General features: G+C 42.7%; 2 protein-coding genes across 2 annotated transcripts in view; one reads left to right on the top strand and one right to left on the bottom strand.

The window, feature by feature from the left end:
* The window catches only part of LOC128303336 (CD166 antigen-like), a 137,548-nt gene that overhangs the window by 70,178 nt on the left and 42,546 nt on the right, over positions 1-24,824 (top strand). The window contains exons 3-4 of the mRNA XM_053040262.1: positions 12,402-12,516; positions 12,982-13,075. Of these exons, the coding sequence (XP_052896222.1) occupies positions 12,402-12,516; positions 12,982-13,075 (209 nt within the window). The remainder of the gene's footprint in view (positions 1-12,401; positions 12,517-12,981; positions 13,076-24,824) is intronic.
* Positions 21,394-23,988, bottom strand: LOC128303337 (thymic stromal cotransporter protein-like). The gene is made up of 8 exons (XM_053040263.1): positions 23,842-23,988; positions 23,553-23,760; positions 23,369-23,482; positions 22,876-23,124; positions 22,339-22,811; positions 22,080-22,206; positions 21,706-21,862; positions 21,394-21,499 (listed from the first exon to the last, which is right to left on the bottom strand). The coding sequence occupies exons 1-8, from the start codon at positions 23,986-23,988 to the stop codon at positions 21,394-21,396; spliced, it is 1,581 nt and encodes a 526-aa protein (XP_052896223.1).

Raw genomic sequence — 24,824 nt, 5'->3', positions numbered from 1 at the left:
ATCCTGCACAAATTAAAGACTCAACGTCCTAGACGATATACAGCTCGCGTTACACAATACTTCTCATCCATTAAACACTCTAGAGGCGATAAGAGATAATTTGTGTCAGCAAAAGTTCGTGCCAGATGAGCCAGGCGAATCGGCCCCTTTCTGTGGTGACAACGTTCAGCTGTTGCTGTTCCAGTAACCAGACCACGACAATGAAGTACTCCCACACCTATCTTACCTTCGCAGTGGATTGTGGTGCAGGCTCGTTGTTTCAGCGCTCCATACCTACTTGAGGTACATTTATTTCAATTTTTCTCACCCAAACTGCTTCTATCGGGACTGCGGCCAAGGTTTTTGAAGCGAAAACAGGGGCCAAAACAAGCCCAGCCCAATCGGCACACGGTACGCGACATAATTCAACCATTACCCTAAAGGGATTATTTGAAACGTGCCCATCGAGAATAGTCCTTCCCTTTAAAGAGAGAGAGAGAGGCAGAGAGTTGGGGGGGGGACTCATATGAAGTTGACATTACTGAGAAGTTGGGCCCAACGGGATGGTGCGTGTGCTGTTAGGCTCTTTCTGGTCTTGGGACAGTGTCTTTTGCTAACGTTAAACCGTTCCTGACACGTTCGCCACATTTGTCGTGTTGTTGCCTTGCTTTCAAATAAATATTTGAAACGATCAAACTTTGCGCCATTAGTGGCAATAGTCAATCGATTCGCATAATTTATGTCCTGTTTATTTCAAATGCTTTCTTTTTTAGGAGGAAAGGCTTAGGAGGTAAACTTGAACTCACCGACGAAATTTTATTATTCTTTAATATTTGCAATTCAAAACCACTTCTTCATGCAATTGTAATAAATAGTAGATGTTTGATATTAGTAAAAACATATGCAACAATTCTGCTCAAAGACAGCATAAACCTAACCACCAACCAAAATCACTTGACCTTTGAATTGTGTTGATTTCTTGCTGCAGTAGTTTCAACGATTCAGCATAATGGTCGCACTAGAAAATAGCCAACAGAGCCGTGGCAAATGCCTGTTCCAGACGTCAATCCACTTCAACCGGCAACAGGTTGCTTGTTAGCGATTTATGTATCGTGTCGAGAGGCGACAGGAACAAAAAGAAACTCATTCAATCTACTTCATTACACACACTTATCACTGGTGTCCTTACTGGTGATAGGCACAGCGGCGGTACAGCAGCATGCCATGATCGACGTCATTCTCCTTATGTTTATTGCGTGGTATTAGCATTGCTTTTCTCGTTTTGTCCTGATGATTTCAGTTCACTCACTATCAGTCTCTGCACATACTATAGTGGAAAGAATCTTTCATTTGAAGCATGATGATGTTAATGTTCATATGTCCAACTTATGAGCACAACCCAACACTCTACTCGATCAGCTTAAACATACTTTAAATCAAGGATGTGTGAAAAAGTGTGCCCTAAAACACACACACACACATTACGGTAAAGCGGCGAGGAAAACTCTAATTGCTATTTAGCAGCAGTTTCAACTGGGATGGCAAACAATTTTGTTGATTCATTCGGTGGTAATTAGCGCCGCCATTGTGTACGGACCATGTTGCTTCGCATTCTACGTTTCGCATGAAATTAAGCGATCATCTCATGTTCCTAGCAAATCATCGTTATGTTATTATGAAATGCTACTTCAAAGAGCTGTACGATGCGGACGCCTTTTTTCCACAACCTAACACAAGGATAGGGAACATAACAAACAAAAGGAAGCGTTACATACAAATCTAATGTTTGAGAAAAAAGAACATATTTTGGAATTTAATTCCCCACATTACACCGCGTTAACAAACAACCGCGCTCAAATGTTACATAATTAAATTACTCTGTTTTTCCCCTCACCAGACTCGCAAGCCAAATCGCGGAATGTAAAATCCGATCGAATTGGTAATGTTTGTTACCGTACACCGGTTCTCGCCTATTACCACAAAAACCGCATGAAAGTGTTCCTTTCACCCAAAAAAAAAACCTCTGCTAAGTGGTCCATTACTCTCATTAATTGAGCTCTCCACTTCCAAGGCTCATTACTTATGACATTGCAATTATTTCACTTAGCGCCTGGCAAAACGGCAGTGGCCGTTATGCGCTAAACTTCGCTCGCGCGCGGTAAAATGAGTGTAAAAGTAAAGTGCGACAATAAGGACTGCGTTTCCAACGGCGGGAAAATAATAATTATATTCAATTAATCTCCAAGAACCGCACCAGCCACCGGTGAAGGTGATGAAAATTGTTCACGTTAATGAATTAAAGTGGATCAAGCTTTTCAAATGAATACAAAACAGTTCACTTGAATCTGCTGTTGTGACACTGTATGGGCGAGGTTTTATTGAAACAAATTATTCGTCGGGTGCAAAAATACAGTACCGTATGGGCCTCAATAAGGTATACGTAAAGGAAATGTATATGTTGGAATTAATGTATAATATATAAAATTTCTGAACATTATCTCAGGCAATACAAAGTGCATTGCAGGGTTAATCTCATTACCAATCACATTCATTTGTGCACAGTAGATTAATTTAGTATTGATGCTTTAGTAGCTCAATAATATTATTTTAGATTGATTGATGCCGGAACGGATAATGAAAGGAAGTAAAAATAAATAATAAAAAAACATTACCTTAAATATTCTCTATCGGTGCCGTAAGCATTGGCCGGAGTGAAAAGGTCTTTAGCAAATTTATGCCTCACTGCATTGATGCAAATGCCATTCTCATACTCAACCTCAGCCGGCCCTCTCAAACCCAAATTCCAACCAAGGTCTCGGAGATGCCTACGTAGCAGAAGGCATCGTGAAAACGCTAACGACGTTTGCTGCGCCCCAATCAGCTTGGCTCTTCGCAATCGTGGACTGTTGGATATTCATAAATTCATTGTGGGCTTCCTAAATTTTTCAATTTTATTTTCATGATCCTCCCAACCCTGCCAGTGATCTTGTGTGCAATAAAGTTGATTCCACCGCGGCAAAAGTGACAATCCCGGCCCGGCCAGGGCGACCGTTCTGTGTGCGGGTTTTGGATGGGTTGGTGATTCGCGCACAGCTTTTGCACGGTGCATGAAATATGACGAAGCACAGCGCAAGAAATGTTGCGATCCGTCTGATGCAGTCCGGTCCCACTTGCCATTCGACAGTCAGCGAAACGAATGCACGGCGCCGACGATTGCGGCGCTGAACCTTCTTTTGGGGGGCCATCCGGGCCGGATTCGTTTCCGGGTCGCGGTCGGTGCCGACTTTACAGTACTTTGCGACGGGCTATAAAAAAGTGCCTTCAATGAATATTTTGCATATTTCACATAAAAATCATTCCTTAAGCTGGATGTATTGAGACTGCTGGTGTGGTTGAACGTGATAGAGCAGGTGCTTTTGGACTAGCGGGCTGGAAAGGATTTTCCGCGAAGGATGTGCCATTTCATATAAGGAAAGCGCGGCAAAGCGGGATGTAAAAATGTTATGGCGTTTTAGTTAAAAGCGAAACCCCGAATGACTGAAACGATTATGTAAAAGTGTGAAATTGAAGTACTGTAAACAAAGCTTTCGCGACACAGTAAGGCATGCATGCTGCTGGAAACATTTTAGTAACTTTGGAATTAAATTCGATTTTTTATTGTGAAAATTCTTTTACAATTCTTTTTAATGTTAATTGCTCATTTTTATTTTCTTATCCTATTGATAAGTGCTCTATAGAATATTGCCCACCTTTGCCCTCCTGAAATCACTTTATTGGTGTGTTGAAGGTACATAAAGCAATAATTGAAAAAGATGCTCACATGTCTTTGAAGAATTATTATCAATTTTAGTAAAAATTGCTACCAAACCCTACCGTCGCTACTCTACGCCGGATACTCCCGAACCCTACCAGCATCCGCTGATACCTTTGAGCAATATATCACTCAAACAAACACTGTCCCAAATAGGCCCTTCGGGCTGTCCCTTCCGTACCAGACAAGATCCCAAATCGCAGGAAAAGGTTTTGCCTGAAGGACATGATAATACGCTTACGTTTACAATATTCCCCTCGTCTACGGTTGAAGCCAAAATTGTCCGACAGTGTGGAAAAGGGTACACGGTCGCTGATGTACATTCCACCTCCATTCGATCGGTGTAACAAGAACAGAGCATCAAATCGACCTGCAGCAACTAACACAAATCACCTCGTAACTGGTGGAACTGATTGGAGCGAGGGTGGGACGATTTTTTACAACACAATTTATTCATAGCGTTTGACCGTTTCCTATGCGTTTCCGATTCGTTTTTCCCTAAAATTGGTTCGATTTCATAAAAGGTTTTTTGCGAAAAATAATCAACAAAGCTCGGACACCCACCTATTTTTTTTTTCGGGAAAGCGTTTCGCATCACTTACCGTTCGGCAAAACGGTGAATCTGTGTACGGCATCCAAAACGGTCAATGAGCTTCCGGTTATCGATCCGTTCCGGGGAGGGAGGAAGGCATATCGTACATCAGGAACATATTCCACACACACACTCTCGCGCACGAGGCTAGCTGAAATGGATACCAATCAAAATAAACCAAATGGCCGCCTATTTCTATTAACAACCGCGCACATGTTTATCAAATTCTGCAAAAGCCTTCAAGTCAAAAGGTTTAAAGGTTTTTTTTTTGTGGCTGAACGATATATGCAAAATAATGGACTGAGGTATTTTAAGCTGCTTTTACTTGTGCTGCTCGTTGGATATCTTTGATGCTAGCCGGAGCTAAAAAACCTCTTTTGTAGTATATTGAAAGAGGTTCTTGCTTTGTGTTGTTTAATATTTTGGTTTCAAGAATCGTGCCTCTCAAAAGAGCAATGATGCGTTGCAAGAGATGTTTAAAGCACTTCAATACAGCAGCTTGATGATGAAACACATAAGAAATGATCACTAAATTCATTGCAATATAATTCAAACATTTTAAAACACGAGAAACCAGAAGAATTTAAGTAGAAATTATTATTATTTTTTTTTGTTACCGAATCTCTCTAGGGAAATTCCCCACGTGATAGTTTTTTTTAAAATACTAAACAGATCTAAATTATAAATATTTTATATTACAGAAATTACATAAAATTAAATTAATATATGTGTTTATTCTAAAAACCATGTTACCTTAGCACCCATTAAATTTACTTGAATTCGCTCTCAAAAAATAACCACTTCCACACGAGAACGAGGATGGTTCACGATCTCCTTTTTACAGTCTCGTATCATCGTTTCCAACTGTTTAAAGATTTGGCTTTTTTTCCACACTCTCTGCTCGACCTAGCGATACACACCTCTGGTACTTCAAAGCCGTCCTAATTTAAGCTCTCTGGGTTGTTGGAGCAATAAACCGTTGAAATGGGGATTAAATTATGTACTGTATGCTGGTGTGTAGTATATACAAATATTTATGCAAAATTGTAGATGATCCCAACCCACCCCTCCCCACAATGCACGGTTATTTTATGAATGCTCGTTTATATCTTAACGTTCTACTGCTCCGTTTCGCTATCTACCTTGCGCTCGCTTGTTTACCTATCTGTCTATCTATCTCTGATTTTCGCCCTAATTTGTGTGCCTTCTTCGTAACAGCTCCTTCCTTTATGTTACATATTTTAAAGCATCACAGCCAAGAGCAGTATTTCATAGACCCGGGGAGGAAAGCTTTATTCTTTGCTTTTCCTACTCTAAAAGCACCCATTTTTATCATCGCGAATACACGGTAAAGGCATTCGGTAGTAAAAGCATCACCACCCGGGAGAGTACGAATTTTCCGATACTATCGTTTTGCGCCATAGAGACTCGGAGCTGTAAGTATAGGTTTTTGTTTGCGTTCTAAAGAAAGTGCGGAGAAGTTTCAAAAGGCTTCTTTCGCCTGTACCTGCTGTAACTGAGACTCACCGTTGCAACGGTCGCATGTGTAGATCGCCATGTCTGAAGGGTACGTCGCATTGCTCCATTAATGTCTTGGGTCTTTCCCTGCAGGGGTCTGGAAATGAAAACACTATTCGCTGTTTCGCAGGGCCTCCTTCAGCCTTGGTTTGCACATGCACGCTCCGCGACATTCTGTGAGCCGGTGGGAGAACAAACCGAAGCCGAGACGAGTGCACTACAGAAAGAGAGAGTGTCACTTTCTTCACTTTAAGGACGATATTTTCTTACGCCTCTTTACTGGCCACACCGCGCCACACTCGATCGCTCACTCTATGCTCTCACACCGGGGGGTGGAAAAAAAGCTGCTGAAAAGGCTGATGGTTCTTTAAGCGGTCGTTTCAGAATGATGTCGACAAAAGCCCATCGCCAGCACGGGGACCAAGGCGATGCCACGAAAGCATCGGATGCAAGAGACGTGCGATATGCGCTGAAAATTGCTAGCAAACCCAAGAAGGAAGGCGAAATATGAATGAGCTGCCACGTTCTATAAAGATATGACGGGATAGAGACTCTCTTGAAGATGTCCTCTAGAACTGGAGCCCATGTCGACAGGGTTTTGATGACGGTGCAAAAACCTGATGCTTTCCCTAGACACCAGGCGCTGCTCACCTGTTCGTTTGCGGGGCCGATTATCTACACAAGGCAAGACACAAGGACGGTATTCACAGCCTCAAACCCTAGCACCCAGGTGGGTGGAGTGTGGATGCAACCTACGTGCCTTTGCTGAGTCGGGTGACACACGGGCATGTCAATATTAATGTGAGCAAGTGAGACAAACCAGCTCCCCGAACGTTCGCTGCTCCCGGCAGAAGCTAGCCTGTGAAGGGTTGTTAAATGGAAATGGTAAATTTGCTTTCACCTGGCTATTTTGGTTTTCGCTCACCCCGAGCAAGACTGTAAAGCCCGGAAAATAACATTAAAAGATTGGTTTAATGGCACGAAATGAATTTAGGGTTTAATGAATCGCAAACGTGTGTCGCAAGCGATGGTAGAAAGGTAAACGGTACACTTTAACTAAATAAAAGGCAAATTTGGCTACACAATGTTGTCAGGGTTTAGATGGGGTTTTGGGGATATCGTGTTATCAGCAGCACACCGCTTTCTTTCGTGTAATTCAATCTGGAAGACTTTTATTTTTTATTGCTCATGCTTTTCAAAGACTGAATTAAAAGCATATTACACCGCTTTGGCTAGAAAAAGATATTAAACCATGGTTTATATTGGATCTTCTGGAACTAATAAATGTATATTACAGCTGGCAAAGCTTCAGCTATTTTGCAATGTAATCAGAGCACAGTGTTGAATGCTCAGCAACACAATTAATGTCATGTGTAAGCCCGCTTCAAATCATTACTGGAGGCGTTAATACCGAATAATGCCGTACACATTGCCACGGCTGGATATTATTTGTTAAATGAGAAGCTTTAAATGTCATCGAATGATCGAAACGGGAGGGGGGCCTCAAAAGGTTGAACAGTAAACTAAGCCGCAGATAACGTAACTTTTGCCCGAATGATAACAATCATCGCCGGATCCGGATCAACACGTTGGCTGTCAGGAAATCGATCGAGAGCTTGCTTAACCCACGCCATACACATTCACAGGCTGCCGGCAAATCGTATCGCTTCCCCTGGTTCAGCGCCTACTTTTGCCCGCAGCGTAAAGCGAAAGCGTCTCTTTAAACCGCAGAGTAGTTGTAATCGGTTGGTTTAACATAACCGATCCGGTTCTCGATTGCTCGTGCTGTTTACGGGTTTCTTTTCGCCTCGTGAACAGCGCACAACAGCAACCCGTACCTACACTGACGTTCGGCGTTTACTTGCCACCGTTTCTAATGGGTTGCCTTTTAACCTACCCCGTTCGCTCACTAACCTGCCAACCTGTTTCCTGCGCTCACATCTTGCCAGGTCTAGGTGGCTACTTTTGTCTTCTGTCGAACGATGAGGTAGCGGTGAAGTGTTCCCCAGCGTCTAGCGGTTGTCAATTTTTGTGTCTCACTTATCCGTGGGGTTTTTTTTCCCACTCCCCCCCATTGAAACCCCTAGCCACAAAGTCGATACCGTAATCCGTTGCGCTGCAGAAGATTATTGTACATTTACATAATTAAAACATAACAAAAGCGAAACCCTTAACCGCAGCCAGCTCCTTCGCAAGTATCGCGCTGTCGGTGTTGGCAACAGTCGTACGATCTTCGTGGAGTAGAAGAATTCGTTCCAGTATATTTTTTTTGTTGAAAAATTCTACAGTGTCACAGTGGCGTCTTCTCTTCGTGGCGAATCAAACAAAATTTAATGGAAGTGTGATGCAACTAACCACTTACGGGTATAATGTGTTTGTGATTATATTGAAGGGATGCGTTAGTTTAAGTCGTGACGTGACATTAATGCCAAATGATTTAAATTGTGATGGATACATCGATTACAAACAAGAAGTTTTGCACAAGTTAAATAAAATAACTCTCTATTTCTGAAGAATGTATTTTATAAAATGAAATCTCTCTTAAATTACAGGTTCAAAATCTAAACAGTGCCAGAGACTTGTTCAGGCTTCCGGAGTGTACTAACAGCGTAAAGTTTATTTTATTTTAAAGAATATGAAAATATGAATTGTTCTATTTGAAATTTTATGACAATTGAGTAGAAAGATTGTCAAAAGTTTATTTCTGGACAATAAATAACTTGCGTTTATTTGAATCATGATTCCAGTATCAAGATCAACTATCAAGTTTTATGTTTGAATAATTCATGAACTGTACACTGTCAAGGTATTTTAAAATTCTTATCGATAATGATGAAAACGTCAGTGTTGCGTGAGTGCGCGGTTGCTGAAATGCTAATACAAAAACGATAAAAGCAACACACAAAGACTAATCTTTAATGACATTTTTTAAACCATCGAAACGAATTCTCCACGTATCGAAACGTTCCGTACCGGCCTGGGTTTGGTTCATGTTCAAATATCAACCGAATGTGTTGTACATGCAAAACAAACAAACGTCTTAACGGGGGCCGTCTTTGCCATTGGCTTGCCAGCCGTTTGCCAGCGAATGGGTTGTTAAACAATGAATATTCGTGCGGAAACACAATTAATATTGTTCATCACAAATCCTTATCAGCGCATTCCGCAAACGCTGAAGGCGTGTTGCGCTACCTGAAGAAAAGCGGAAATACCGCGCAAGAATGTGGAACTTGGACAAAGAATTGTACCAAGAAATTGCTGAAACCGTGATTCAACGGTACCATGAAATGTTTGCCATTATTTTTGTCCTCCTCTGTGCGCCGTTCTCGCTCGCCGTCCCGGGTGTCGGTACGAACCAGCGGTGGCGAAACCAACTTTAAGTTTATCAAAACGATCGACCGATTTAAGGCACGTTATACCACCGCCCTTGGTCATTCCGGGGCTTCATGTGAGCTTTGATTGCTTTGTATTGAATGACCCCGACTTGATTCCCGTTTGGGAGCGCGTTTCATTGCTTTCGTCCACTGATTACAACGGACGGACTGAGCCAGTCGCAGTACGCTTTCGAGCATTCAAACTGCTTTTTTTTTGTTGCTCATTTTGCCCTTGTAATGAGCTTTCCATTGAATGTGAGCTCAGCTGGCAAAGCGACTGCACGAAAGGAATTTTCATCCAAATTGGTTGAAAATTCTAAACACGATGCCGAAGCCAAATGGCCGAATGGTAACGGTTATGGGAAATAACTTGTTGCTGTTTTTTTTTTGCTTTCATTTCTACCCCAACCAAAGCTTCTCCCGAGTGGTTGAATTTCGTTGCCGGTTGTGCAGTTGTGACGGCCATGCAAGGGATCTTACAAATTGCTCTTCGTTCATGTTTGATGGTCGAAGAATTTGTGCACTGAAGCGATGGGTTGGAAATTGAAATAACTACTCTTCGGCTGCCCTTTTTCCACCCAGTGCACGTTCGAAGAAGCCACGCATGGTGGCTAACAATTGGGGAAAATTGTAATGAAATTTGCATCATTACACTATTTTAAAGAGAGAACTGTTGTAGGCATAAATTGTTAAATCTCTGTTTAAATTATTAAACAAATTATTGCAAAATTTCTCTTTTTTCTTGAATTTTCATCATCGTTTTTTGCCTTGCTTAACATTAGGTTGAAATTTTTGCTAGTGCGATTGAATTTAACAACTTCTCAATCTAACCTTCACTACATGATGTCCCATATTGGTGCTCGTAAGCTATAATGTGCCGCCTGCTGCTTATTAGAACCATCAATCACCGGATCCATGGATGTTAGATCGAACGACTTCTTTTTCCGTTGTTGCCAAATCTCTGGCAACTTTCCGTCTTGCATGTGTCCAGGTTATCTCGCATCCAAGGTGCACGGTGGAGGGGTCCTCCGAATCCGCGCATTTACCAACTACCAAACCAACACAAGCGCAACTGAACGATACCTATGGCACACGCTGGCTTCACTCATCCATCATTCTTTCCTTGCGTTCGACTTGCCGACTTTCGCCAATTCGGACCATCTCGAAAAAACGGCGCACCGACGGGAAACAAATTACCCACTCATCACGGTACCCATGCACGGCAAACGGCATAAAACGGTCGGCCATTTTTCGTTCGCTTTTGCCGTAGCCCGTTCGTCAGCCAGGAGCGCCCGGAACGATAAACAAAACGCACCGGGTAACGCTCAACCGGTAAAGCGGCAATAGCGACTGCGTAAACATTTCCGGAACAACATAAATCATTTAATAAACGTCATCAACTGTCTTTGTACGTTGTGTTGCCGTGCCCGTACCGCCCCTGCCACCGTCCGATACCGTGTTGACTGATAACACTCTTTTCAAACGCGAATGCGAAACACGTTAATATGTGTCACACGTTATAGCGACACGCGTCAAGCCGAACGCGAATCATTCGCAACAAGGCCGGCCGGGCTGCGTTCGCGCTGAAGAGGGCTGTCGAAAAGTTTAGATAAAAGTCACCAGCGTGTTGATACGGGTTTTCACTTCGTGCGCGCTGACGCATTCATGCTCCCGGAACCATTTTCACTTTCATACAAAGGAAGCTACGCTTGTTCTTTGCCTTTCGATACAAAACGCTCGCAAGTGTGTAAGACACGTTATGTGAGCAATTTACGATCCGCTTTCGTCAAGCCAGCAAGAGCATGTTGAACACGCTACCAGGCGCCTCCATTTCAGACACTTCATGTTATTTGTTCGAACTTTTAAAAACAATCACAATGGAAATCTTACAGGACAAAATAAATTAAAAGATTATTTAAATACAAAGTCATAAGCAGTATCCTACAAATGTTTCGAAAAATTATTTTTCTTTAAAGTACATCTTTAATTGACTGGCAATTTGTAGAAGAAAAAACTACACTTTTGAAATCGCTCATTCACTCTTTTTGTTATTCAATAATCAACTCATTTTACGTATCTGTTAAGCAGCTTTAATGAGATACTCGAGCTTGGTTTATTGCTTAATCTTTCCTGTATAAGACTAAGACGCTTATTTAAATTTGCAAACGGTGCAAATCTTACTGAATTAATATATATTTATCAAATAGCTTAGATTGCCAATTGTTTAAAATCATAACACCAAAAACCACCCCGAAAAACATGCTAACAGTTAAGGTAAAAATCGCTTAAACCGATATTCCAGTAAGGGCGATTAGGGTGACCACGTATACCTAGCCACTGTCTGCTCATCCAACGCCAGCATCCAAAGCCGATGACATGCCGATCGCAGCCCGTATAGAAACGATAAAGTTTTAATAAATTTATTTAGCAATTAGTGTCATCAAAGCGAAGCCATTCTCATACACACGTTTCTTAATTGCTCCACCATTAAGCCATCGTTTTCTAACGACCGACGAGGGTTTCGTTCGCTTGCCAGCAGAATCCGTCAGCCAGTGAGGGGAATAACCCTGCTAGCGAGCATAATGATGCCACTCTCTCTTTACGGTGGCAGGCAATTTTCTTTGCGTACGGGTACGGGAAAGGGAAAACTGTCGCCTGCTAAGCAAAGTGCTTGCGATAAAGCAGTGACGCCAAACCTCGAGGAATCACTTGCCATGTGTCAGTAAGGTGAGCCTGTAGCAAAAGTGTAACGTACGACTTTTCAAATATCCGACGCGTTCAGTGAAAGGAATGTGTGAAAACAGGAATGAAACACTATCTGTTCCAAGCATTAAATATGTCTGATGGGAGTTAAATGCCAATGACAGCAACTTGTTGTATTACCCACTTATGTTACACGAAATACAATATGTTTTGTAATTACTTTTATTGATTCTCACCTATACGTAACTGATGTATGATTGATTGATTGATTGATTGATAAAATTGCTTCAAAGTATTGGCGTAAAACAAATAAACAAATTAATAAATCAAATGAGATTAATTTCAATCCTGAGTTTTTCTCTACGGTTGGCCGTCCACAAAGCGCAAACATTTATTTCTGCAATCTGAATCCTTTTATTTGCAGCTTTGACGTACGGGGGAAACCTTTACAGCAAGCACGCCATTGGTCAGCACCGGAAATTTTTGGACCCAGAGCCCACTTCAACACCGACACCGATCCGGCCACACTGGATATACAGGTAAGCAAGCAGCATCGGTCAAAAGTCCTGTCACAGCGCATGTTTTTGTAACCTTACCAAACTTTGTCTCTTACATCAATAATGTACACCAAAAAGACAGCAACCAAAAAAAAAATCAAATCATCCTTCACATCCTGCTGCAATTCAACAACTTTCAAGTTTCGAACGCGCAACATTTGGCAAATGGTTAACATCCTTCTTCATCTTATGAAAAATAACATCGCAGGAAATGTGCTTCCTCTTTTTTGTTGCTGTACCCACAGCATCAACTTTTCAAACCTGTGCTGTGATTCTGATCGTTTCCGTTTTTTTTCTTCCGCTTCCGTTTCTCCGATCCATGCGCTCCCACCATCGTACTACGCATTGACGCCGTTTTCGCCGTGCTACCACCGCCACCAAACGCCTGCCGTCAATTTGGGACCGGGCTGGAATTCTCCGTACAACGCGATACAAATATTTGCTTAGGACGTCCGGCGCCATGACGAGGGTGTCTACCGCTGTCGGGTTGACTTTCGTACCAGTCAAACACAGAGCTTTCGATATAATCTCAGCATCATCAGTGAGTACAAACAAGCGCCATAAATAGATGATTTGCAATGTTTTTACCTCAGGTTTTTCCCCCCTCCCCACCGGGTGTGTCCTCCGGTACCCTTCTCCCAGTGCAGGTTGTGCACTAATCCATCTGTTCACCACGCTTGATCCATCCATCCACGCTAATGCCCGACTTCCGTAATATTTGCCAAATTTGACATTTTACATTGTTGCATATTTCATGTTTAATCCTTTTGTCGTCGGCACGAGCGGTAGGCAAAACGGGTACTTTGGCAAATTAGATTGAGAGAAATACTTTGCCCAAGCGTTTGTTCTTCCCTGCAATGTGTGTGTGTGTGTGTGTGTGTGTGTGTGTTTTATGTGCTTACACTCTCGGTAATACATCAGATTATGTTTGTCAGGACGTATTACGCTTAGGCGAAATGTGAACATAACCTGCCTTAACATGCCCATGACTTTAAGGGAATTTTTCCTACAGGGTTATTTGTCTAGTACAAAGTTTAACACGACTTTCAGGAAAGTGGGAGTTATTGTCTTTAAGAGAACGGAAAATGTTTCTATTATATTTGATAACTGGAAAGCGGAGATCACTCAGAGCTTATAGCACACGAAGAAAGGACTTGAAAAATTGTATACCGAATTAATATTACAATCATTTTTAGTTTAAATTTAATCTTATCCGTCTTAAATCTTAAGATAACATGGATACTTTATGAATTTCTTAAGATATTTCGACCAATTTTGGGGTATTTTAAACTTTTACAATGATCTAGATTTTTTATTATGCTAAATAATAATTGAATAGTCATAAAAGAAAAGTGTTACTTTAAAAATAGAAAATATGCTAATTAATAACTCATGATAATTTTTGTAAACTATATCCCTTTTTGAACCTTCCAACGTCATTGTTGTTGCTATGTTTGAAAAACGCACCTTCCAACATGTTTATTTGCGAATCGGGCACCGGCAAATGTGCTAACGAAGTTCTTAATGCCAGTATCGTGTATCTTTGGCACACACTAAATTATTACGCCCAGAGTGCTTTTGGGTTCGGTTCGTCGGCACGTTCCGTTGTGCTACACGTCGGCCTCCTTGACCAATTACGATCGATGTGAGCGCATAGGCATCGACGCCACTGCTCAGCAATCCATAATCGATCAATGTCCATTGTCTGCGTCTGCAGAACAACAACCAATTGGGGCGGTTGGGGGTGGGATCTTAGTACGCCACAACTTATCGGCCAGCAAAGGAGACGGCGCCATTGAAGCGTGGGTTTTCTTATGGAATTTCGAAACACATCAGTTCCGGTTGATTGAGCCTCCAACAAACCATTGCAGATTTAGGTTCTTCTGCTGGTCGGCTCGGGCATCGGTGCGCCACAATCGGCCAAGCGGTTACAGAGCCGGCCCATACATTCCACACAAGGCACACAGTACATACACACACACACACGGGCGCACACGCAACACTTGCCTCCCCCAGACACCATTTATCACACTTTCCGCACTCCGCAGCGCCGCATTACGAGCGATGTAAAATGGTGAGCAATTCAAGGGCCCCGAAAATCGAATATGGATCAACCTAAAACAGGGTGTTGTCAAGTAGGTTGTGAAAGATTTTCAGCTACTTTCGGTACACGGTCCACTGGAGGTAGATGCGTGTGTGTGTGTTTTTTATTTGTTCACCACCACCTAACCTTTTCAGCCTGCCTTTCGTTCGCCCAGCGGCAGGTTATTTATGACCGGCTCCATTGGCCGCACCAGCGCATCGGTTTAACGATTTGCAGGTCCCGGAAAATGCGAAAAACAAACCGAAGAAAACCCGTCCACCCATGATCGGATTCGGGTGAAGTAATAAATTTTCAGTACAGCGTATATTTTATTTTTGCTTACTTGACCCAACGCGCACCTTGGTAACGGTGTTTTTCGGCGCCAATCTTTGCTAGTATCAGTCCATTCCGGTTGGCTGGCCGGTGCCGTTTACGGTGCCCACGTGACCACCGGGGCCCGACCATCGATTACGCAGCGGGACCCTAAATATACTGAGACTTTGCCAACGGGCGTGCTCTTGTTGAATCAAATGCATTGCGAATAAAACTTTCCTAACCATCCGCTGGAGGGTTTTCGATTACGAAATCAAATCAAATCGTAGAACCTGTCGGAAACTTGCAAATAATTTTGCTAGACTTTTACACAAACACATGCCTGGCAATGGGTCATCCATCAAATTTGCACATTGATTAGGTCAATATATCATTTCGAGTCGCGCTGCGGTACAAATTTATCCTCAAGATTTAAAAACTAAAACACACCTTTTTCCACATTATTAATGTAACCGGTTCTTTCCCCACCGAAAGCAAATTAGCTACCCCGCACAGAAACAAAACAGCGCTCGATAAGCTTCCACTTCCACAACAATTTTCGGGACCGTAGAACGCTAAAATCACATTTTTTTGAGACCCCAAAATCCGGAAAAAAAACCGGAGGCCCTACCGATAAAGTACCATGGCTTGAATGGAATGGTTTTTCCACGTTGTCTCGGTCTCGGGGTATTTTTTGCGCACTGATACCAGCACAACCCCGGATTGCCATCACGCGACCGCCCTTCGTTTTTTGACACCGGCGCTGGAAGCTAATTTATACAGTTTTCCATCACTTTTGATGTAACCCGGGGGGGAGGGGGGTCCCGGGATCGATAAAATCATCAACGTTCGCTACCGGCGGGCGGAGGTGCGGGATAACCTTGCGGCACTACAGCAAAACTGTCAAATTACGCTAGCGGCAAAACGCACTCGTTTTCCTTGCGTCTTTTGTTGAGTTTTACAACGAAAAATTATTTCGAAACATGATAATCTGACATTAGGCGGCGCTGCGAAAGAAAAAGGGAGGTTCCACCGGTGATCGGGAGCTTCCGGCACATGGGTGCTTTGCTTCCTATGGGCCAAAGTACAAGATTTATTGTGCTTTATTTAAGAATTTCTAATATTTTTGATAATATATGTAATTCTATTTAAAGATAATTTCACAGTATTAGACAAATAAGTGAATTACCAAGATTTTCTAGTCTCTGAACTCCAATTTACAAGAACTTAATGCGTAACAAATTTTTACTACACTATTCCACCATTTGCATGAAAATGTAGTGAAAATCAATCTCACTAACAGCCAATAAAGCTGTTCCTAGAAGGAAAGTTACCGAAACCAATTGTTCCACTTGACTGTCGATGTTCAAATGAAAGCTTTCTTCTCGAGCTGAATGGACTGAGAAATGAAAAACTAACATCTTCATAAAGATCCTAGCAACCTCTCAGGCCCAACTGTAGCAACCGTTTCGTGTCGTCTATTTCTTCCTCAGCGTTGCTGTTGTCACTAGCGTTTGTTCTGTAGTGTTGAAGTGTTCGGTCTTTTGTAACAATCGGATTTTCACGCTTCGGCAAATATTGATTTGTCATCGCGCACCGGCGTTAGCAGTGTTGCTTCGCAATTACAGGATGTATACCCGCGCGGAGCCACCATTGTTCCCAAGCCGGCGTCAAGCATTTGCATAAGTAAATATTTATACTGCAGCGCCAACTCAGCGGTAAGGAAATTTGAGAATTTAATTCATTTGATTTTTGCGAAATTCAATTTGCTCTTCTTCTCACCCTCTCTCTCTCGCACACTCACTCCACGACTTTGAAGAAGAAAAAGATTGCTCATTGTCATCTTGGAAGACATTGTATTTGAAATAACGAAATTAATGAACCCGTCATTAGAGCTTTGTTCGACGGCAAACGGCATTAGCATGTCGGAGTACAAGCGGTCGTTGCCTCAAACCCGGATTGCATCAAGCGAAAAGGAATACGAAAGTGGCGGGCCCTTTCTGCCGAAAAGGTGTGTGTCACGGGGATACCGTTTTTCTTGAATTATTTCCCAATATTCCGACACTTTGCACGAATCCAAGCGAGCTGGTGACGATGCTGATTAGCATATCGCTGACGACGCACTTTGTTTTCCCTAGTCCATCACACCTGCTGACGTTCTCGGCAGTACATTAGTTGGCCGTTTGGTCGGGGCCAGCTTAGCATGCCTTAGACGCTCGCGAACCGATGGATTCGCGATCGTGTCAAAGGAGCCGTGCATTGGTTCAACCATCACCCCGGGTATCAATCAACAACGTATGAAAAATTCATAACTCTCGCACACGGCCGAGGGAATCAAGAGATGTCGATTGTCGATGCTTTAGATGTTGGCCCGATACCGGAAGTGCGAATGCTTTTAGCAAATCTTGCCACACAGCACAACCATCGCCGTGGATGCCCGAAGGAACTAACGCGTAAGCCTTGGAAGTGTGTTCCAAATATACTAAACAACCAGTTAATAGTTGCACTTTTGTGGTAGAAATTCCTATGCAATCTACTTAATGAACACATGTTGAAGACCGCCAGGCACGCCAATGTGTCATTGTGGAAGAAATTGCTGTTTTTCTCTTTGGAGGCAAAGTGCAATCTGCATAAGATTACAATAAATTATCATTAAATTCATTTTTGCTGTTAATAGAAACACTGTTGTTTCTTGCCTAATGCTTACAGCAGGCTAATAGTATTCTCCTACAACATCTTACAACAGTTTAACCCACTGGAAATTAAGGTCGGTGGTTTGCAGTTAAAATTGAACAATATTATTATCATTCTTTACCAACATTCGGTTGCCCTGTATCCGTGGTTTATTATTGCTGCTTACCTATTAAATATCTTTCATCCTCGCAATCGCTTATGCATAGATTGCTCCCCTTAAACAATGCACTTAGCGGAAGATGAATGAATAAACATCAATTAAGCCAACATCTTCTCCGTCAGAAGAGGAAGGAAAAAAAGCGGGATAATTAAGCGAAACAGTACGCATGAGGTGTGGTGTGAAAAACTATATTTTCCTCCCGGCTTCCGAGTACTTGCGCTACTTCACGACACTAAGCGCCCCCGGACGATCCTTGAGGGATCCTTCACTCCAGTTTGAAGTTGCGCCCGTTTGCAGCCCCGAGTAAACGAGGGCACCGATTCGCGTGGAATATGGTATCATTTTTCTTAATTAAGTTGCTTCCGGTTCCGTTCCGAAGCTAATTAGTTCCGTTTTCTTCAACACCTAGTTTTCCGCCTGTTTTTTTTTTGTTTTGTTTTTGCATTGTTGTGGTTTTTTTTTTGTCAATGCATAAACAGACGCCTTGCACAGGTTAGGGGTTGCTCAATGCTCTTGCTCACTCTTTGTGACAGTGTTGCGGATTGTCCACTAACGGTAAGGAACGGCGAGGAAAGAAACTCGCAACGAATGAAGCAAATCTTGCGAGCATTTCAACCGTCAATTTCATGTTTATGGCTTAATTCCGGTTGACTAAATGGATGCAAACTACTAATCATCGTCTTAATGAGAAGGTACGTTAGTACGTACCGCCTTTATTTGTATTCCATTTTTCAAGGCATTGTTTGATGGCGAAAAAACCATTTATCGCTTGTCTTCTGTGGTTGTGGTTTGTTTTATTTATTTACACCATTTTTGAGCCCAGGTAAATAAACATCTAGAGTAGTTAAAAAACTACAAACGGAAAGTAAACATATAACATTCTATTGAACTTACACAGTCCAACTAAAGGTAGGTAAATCGTCACTTTGATACATCAAAGAAAAGCAACAAAATGGGAAAGGAATAAAAGGAACGATATTAACAAAAGGAACGAGTACCGTTAGTAACGAGAAGTAATGAAAAGTAACGAAAGTAGCAAAGCAAAGAAGCAATGAATAACAAAGTACCGATTATAACAAAAGGAGCGAAAGGAGTGGAAGGAGCGAAAGAAGCGAAAAGGATCGAAAGGATACCAAAAGGAACGAAAAGCTACCAAATAAACGCAAATGAATAACAAAAAATGAAAATTGTTGATTTCGTTCCGCTTTGTGATTTCCTTACTTTTCACATTGCTACAGATCATTAAGGATTTTAACCATTTATGCAGCACTATTTTCATTTAATCTTCGGATGTTTTATGCAAACGTTTAAATTTTTTCAACCTGTCCTGGATTAAATCATGTTTTAAAACATGTTTTAAACTGAATATAAATCTTCCAAAAAATCCGCGCATCAACCTTCTTCAGTCATTCTAATGCTCATTAAGGTCGTAAACTCAAACCTAGGTCATTCGCTTGTTCTGTGCCCCTCCCCTAACAGGTGGCATCAAAAGCCCCAAGTTTACTATCTTAAGCAGCAAAACACCCGTCAACCGGCATGATTCTCACACTTAATGGCCAATCATAAGCGGAACCCAGAAATAGAACACTTCGAGTGGGACAACGGAACAAAACAAAATACAGACACTCAAAACTTTACCCACGCTCACAGTGCATGAACATAACGCACCAGAACTTTACTGAGCGATCTTATATCGTAATTTTTTATTAGCTCCCGTCATAGCCTTCCATAAAAAGCTTCTCCCAGCACTGCGGAACGGTACTAACGACGGACACGAGCATTCGCAGTAATACCTGCCGCCACGACAGCGGACAAGGGAAAACGAATTCACCAATGCATCTGTCTCCTGCAAAACTTACGTGCCGAGTTTCGTTTACTTCTGCTAGCGGTGCTCATATTATTAGTTTGTTAAAACGCAAAAAAAACTCGCTGCCAACCTTCAACAGCTCACAGCACTGGAGTGAAGGCTTCTTAGTTTTAAGGGAACCTTTCGAGTCTTTTCCTTTGCCGGCGAGAGTAAAGTTAGACTGAACCGTGCCCATTTATGCATTCGGGTGTCAGGAACGTAATTATTTCTATGACCCTTGCCACCAATTAAATGTACCATCTCGAATGAAGGAGTGAATATCCTTGACGTTTTGTCGAAAGGTTTTTTTTTTTGTTTTTGCTGCGTGCGTGTGGGCACAGTAGTGAAAGTGGAATGGTTTTATCTCTGTCGGTGTCGGACACTTTAAGAAGATAATAATTTTCATATGCTACCCAACCAACTTACCATCCTGCAAAGTGTCACAGGACAGGCACCACTGTCTGGGACGAAGTCACGGTCACAATGAGCACAAGATAGACTTCAGTTCGCGACCAATGTTGGTGTAAAATCTCTGTCTTCTCTGTTCGGCAAACTATTGCAAACTGGGAGCACTATTATAGCCGTGGCAAGAATGTACGATTGAATCTACGCTCTAATGAGGTAGTAAAAGTTTTAGTGCTTTCGGGAATAGTAAGTTATCTCAGACTAATGTACAATTAAGCGCTGGTAGAATCGGTTAACGATTCGTATTTTCAAAGGATAATGCTTCCTTAAACTCAAAGATCTCAGAAATATTATAAAAGCATTACATTCCAAATATTAAACTATTCTTCAACAAGGAACAACTCGGAAAAAGGGACTTCAAGGTTCCAAGTAGTTTTCCTGTAAAACAACGTTTGGCTAATCAGTACTCAAAATTTCTCGGGAGCCAGCGAACAAAGTTACTTAACAGTCAAAGCCACAATCGCTTAATTCCTTAAAGGGTTTAAGTAAGCTTCCGATGGTGTCTGGGTTTTTTTTTAACGAAATTGTAATTTCAGTTTCTTTTCTCTCTCAGGTGGAAGAAAAAGAAGGAATCTATTTTAACCCATAGTTCTACGTACTTTATGCTACTAATCAATCACGAAAGTGACCATTTTTCTAGTGTCATCCTTAAAATAATGTTCTCGGTCCGTTTTTTTTTCATTGCTCATATTTTTCTTACAAAAAAAAACTGTTTGTATCATAATAATTTCTCATTTATCTTGCAACACAAATGAAGTTTGGAGCCCAATACCCAATGAGCTTGGGCGGATATGTTTTGAGGTAGCATAGGAATCCAAAAAGTCACTAAGATATTGATATGAAAACATATTAGTTTTCCTCGAAGGTTATTATTCCGTTCATCTCTTAAGGAGTAATAATATCCAATTGCTAACCAACCCAATCACATTTAATGGAGCGTAACGCATTGGCTTGATGTCATTAAACCAATTATTGCGAAATGATTCTGTTTATACAGTCACCCTCGCCAAGACCCAGTAATGAAATAAAGGACGGAAAAAGGAATATCTTCAATACTTAACCATACCGAGCCTTTGCCGATGCGCTATTTTTCCCAACCGATATGCGGAGGGAAAATAACAATTTCCTGTCCAATCAATCGCATCCTTCCTGCCCGGCCGGGTGTCTTATTGCACTGTTCCGACCACAGTCTCGCTGGTCCGCATTAATGCAAACGAAATAGCGCTCGACTCGCGACACTCCAGGCACCGGGAAGTGCAACCGATGGCAGTGACGTTCGTGGGTATGCAGATAAAACCATCAAAGTGCAGTAATATCCACTGCAGGATTATCGATTCCCTGCTTGGCGGATGACTGTGCTCTGTTTTTATCATATTCAGATCGTCGGGACATCAGGTACAGCATTCTGGAATGGAAGGTAAATTGAAATAAAAAAAAAACCCCACCATCATCAACATCGTCATCATCGGTTGTCGAAATGGATCGCTGAGTAGGTTGGGGGGCCACACCACTCAAGGTGTCCCCCGCGCGGTAAAGTCCCTTTATACAGTGTTCGGGATGCAACCGTGCTGAGAAAATCGGAACTATCAGGGCTTAGGACAAAAAACGTACCCATAAATACCCAAGGAGACCAGCAGAAATGCTTCGCTGAGTAGGAACACGCTGCCAACGAAGAACGATTGGCTCTGCAAATAAACCGTACTGTAGATGGTCGGATAGATGGCAACCTGGGCAGAATCCACAATTCCCAGTATGGACAGCATTTTTCCTACAACCGGAGCATCATACCGAAGAGAGCGAGAGAGAAAAAAAAGGGAATGATAACGAAGCGTGAAATAAATGGGACCAATGTAATTCGGCATGCGGACACGGACACAGCCAAGCCCAAAACACCTCCACCCTGCCCATATCAATAAATTCACCCGCCCAGTGTATCTGTCGGAACCAATTTTCGTTCCCTGTCGTCCATAATGCGCCCAACCTACCAATCTCATCCTGTCCGACCAGCTTCGACACGAGGCTCCGGATGGCGATCATTTTGCTACCCTCGAACACATCGATCGAGGTGGCGACGTAGTACAGGTACGGTTTCACGGTCGCCACGGCAACGGCCTGCAAAGATAAAAGAAAGCGCACAGTGAAATCGTGCACACGTGTACCAGTTGCCGGCGGGGCACAATTAGCTAAATTATTCTGTGCCAGCCCTCGGCCGATCGGCGCTATCCACCCGTCAACGGTTATTACCATGATCGGCTTTCCAACCAACGAGAAGCACACGGAAAACACACAAATCATCGCATCCGAAACACCGAGCCGTTTGCTCAGGACGCCCATGGCCAGAAGGGTTCCCAGCATGGTCGTTAGCAGATCGTACGATATCCAGGTGCCGAGATTCGTTATCCAGTTGAACTGGACGTACGCTAGGATGGCGGCCGATTCCACGTCTCCGAGGGCACCGTAGTTGATGAAGTAAGCCAGCACGGTCAGAAACAGGATGTTCCGGCAATTGAAGTCTCGCTTTTTTAGAAACACTTTCACGCAATCTACCACGAGGCTAATGTCAAACAGCTGGCGTAGGGTTGGTTTGGACTGGTTTTCCTTTGCCTCGTTGGTTGTTTCGTTGGTAGCGGAAGATTCCCCGGCTGTTGGTTCCTTCAAGACGAACAATCCGTACAGCAGACCAATGGTGTCAGTGACGATGCAAAGTGCGCATAGTTCTAAAAAACACGAAGATAAACTTTAATAATCTAGATGCGACATTATCCGCATAGTTCCACTTACTTATAAACCCGAAATACTTAAACAGATGTCCACTGAAGAAGTTGGCCACGATCGGTATGGTGGCGTACACAACTGCGGTGCAAGCGAACCTAAAGGTACGATCTTTCTCGTCCGTACATACGGTTAAGTAGCTGTAGATGCCGGTAACGACCAGTGGAATTCCACCACTGAATGCGATGATTATGTTCGGCAATATGCCCGCCACCTCCAGCGGTATTTCGCGCATGAAGATGGCACTCAGAATGTAAACTTGAGGAAGAAACGAAAAAAATCGGTTGAGTTTTTTTTTTTGTGCACACCTTATTGATATTCCTCTATTTATCTTGGCGTGGCGTCGTGCTGGGCGCAACAAAAAAAGGAAAAGATGAATGAAGCTTAATGAAGGGGATTAATGATTAGATTTTTTGTTCACTGCACCACCAGCATACAACGCCACGCAGTTTACGATGCCATTAGAAGATCATTATAGATTTAAACGGTCATGAATGCTCACTGCAGAATGCCACGATATCGGCTGCGATCGGCACGAGAATACATGGCTTCCTCAGCCCAACACGATCGCTCCAGCTGCCAGCAAAGAGCAGCACTACCGCTTGTATAATGCCCACTGAAATGAATGGACAATCCATCAACTCATGATGTGCTTCATGCTATTTTTTTCCTAAATCAAAACTCACCAATAATGCTACGATATGAGTTCAAAAACACCACCTCGTTGGTGGATTGTTGCTGCGCTTCACACACCAAGCTGCGAAACACGGTGAAATTCTCCACCCCGGCAATGGTGCGGTTGGTGTCGTCTGGTTCGGAACAGATGTCATCATCTTCGAGCTCAACGAAAAACTCACATACCCGCAGGTCGGCACCGAGCTTGGTAACGCAGGCCTACAAAGAGATCGTCCGTAACGCGCTCATTCGACGTACCGCGGAATACCATGAAGACAACAGACGGCAATGGCCTCTTACCTTTTCGTACTCAAACACCTTGAACGCTGTGCTGCAAACGACACCGAAGATGTAGAAAACGATCACCGGTTCGATGGTGATGAAGTGTTTCACTTTGCTCCAGATTCGCCCGACGGGTGTCATTACACTTACGCCACCGCTTTCCATTTCCACTAAAACCCACTGTCACAGGCACGTTATGCGGGCTTTTGTTTTTATCTCGCTATCCGCGCACTGCTACCACAACCAACGCTGATGACAAACAATCTTAACTACCTTCCACAAACCGAGCACATTCAAACATTGTTCTGTTGCGCTTCGCTTAGAAAACGAGTTTGGTGCGACGATATTTAGCATAGCGCAAAAAAAGCCACTTTTCGCGCACAAGAGTCTCTTCACACTGAACCGTGCATCCGTTAAACAAGCAGCGCTTGCCACCTTCACGATGGATGCTGGCGTTCGCAATGATGGAAAGAGCATCATCTTCCGAGCACGAAATGACAAATAATAGAACATGGAGCGAGGGGTTGGCTTAAAACCCCACACAAACCGGTACTATACCTCAGCTGTTCGGTTGCGGCGCCGAACCGAACAGCATCGCTGCGCCGGTGTTGGTGCGATGCTGCGGCGGTGGCTTTTCGATCGGTAAACATTGAAACAGGTTTTTGGAAGTAAATTTTCGAACATGCTAACCAAAGCTTACTGGCGCGCTGCTAGCGCGGAAGTTAAAACCGGAATTGTTTTGGGTCGTGTAGCCGGTGTAGAGATGTTGTTTTTTTATAGCCGAAACATTGACCTTGAATAAAAATATTTTAATTATGCAACATTTTTAATGGCTTATCGGAAATAATTTCACATGAGTTATAGAAGATACACTTCTAAACGTAATCTTTACGTACGAAACACTGCGAACGGACTGCTTTGATACGAAAGTCTGATACTTGATTTCAAACTGTCATTTTAAATTCATTCTCCTGTTAAACTCTTCACAATACACAAAAGCT

Source organism: Anopheles moucheti, chromosome 3 (assembly GCF_943734755.1).
Source record: "Anopheles moucheti chromosome 3, idAnoMoucSN_F20_07, whole genome shotgun sequence".
Classification (NCBI taxonomy): Eukaryota; Metazoa; Arthropoda; class Insecta; order Diptera; family Culicidae; genus Anopheles; species Anopheles moucheti.
The sequence above is the reverse complement of the archived record's forward strand: the minus strand, read 5'-3'. Positions and strand labels throughout refer to the sequence as shown.

Excerpts from the sequence above, each read along its gene's own strand:
- LOC128303337 (XM_053040263.1), bottom strand. The coding sequence starts at position 23,988 with ATGGAAAGCGGTGGCGTAAGTGTAATGACACCCGTCGGGCGAATCTGG. Across the intron at positions 23,483-23,552 it reads CTCATATCGTAGCATTATTG|TGGGCATTATACAAGCGGTA; the intron begins GTGAGTTTTGAT and ends CATTCATTTCAG. Across the intron at positions 22,207-22,338 it reads TGGTTGGAAAGCCGATCATG|GCCGTTGCCGTGGCGACCGT; the intron begins GTAATAACCGTT and ends TTATCTTTGCAG.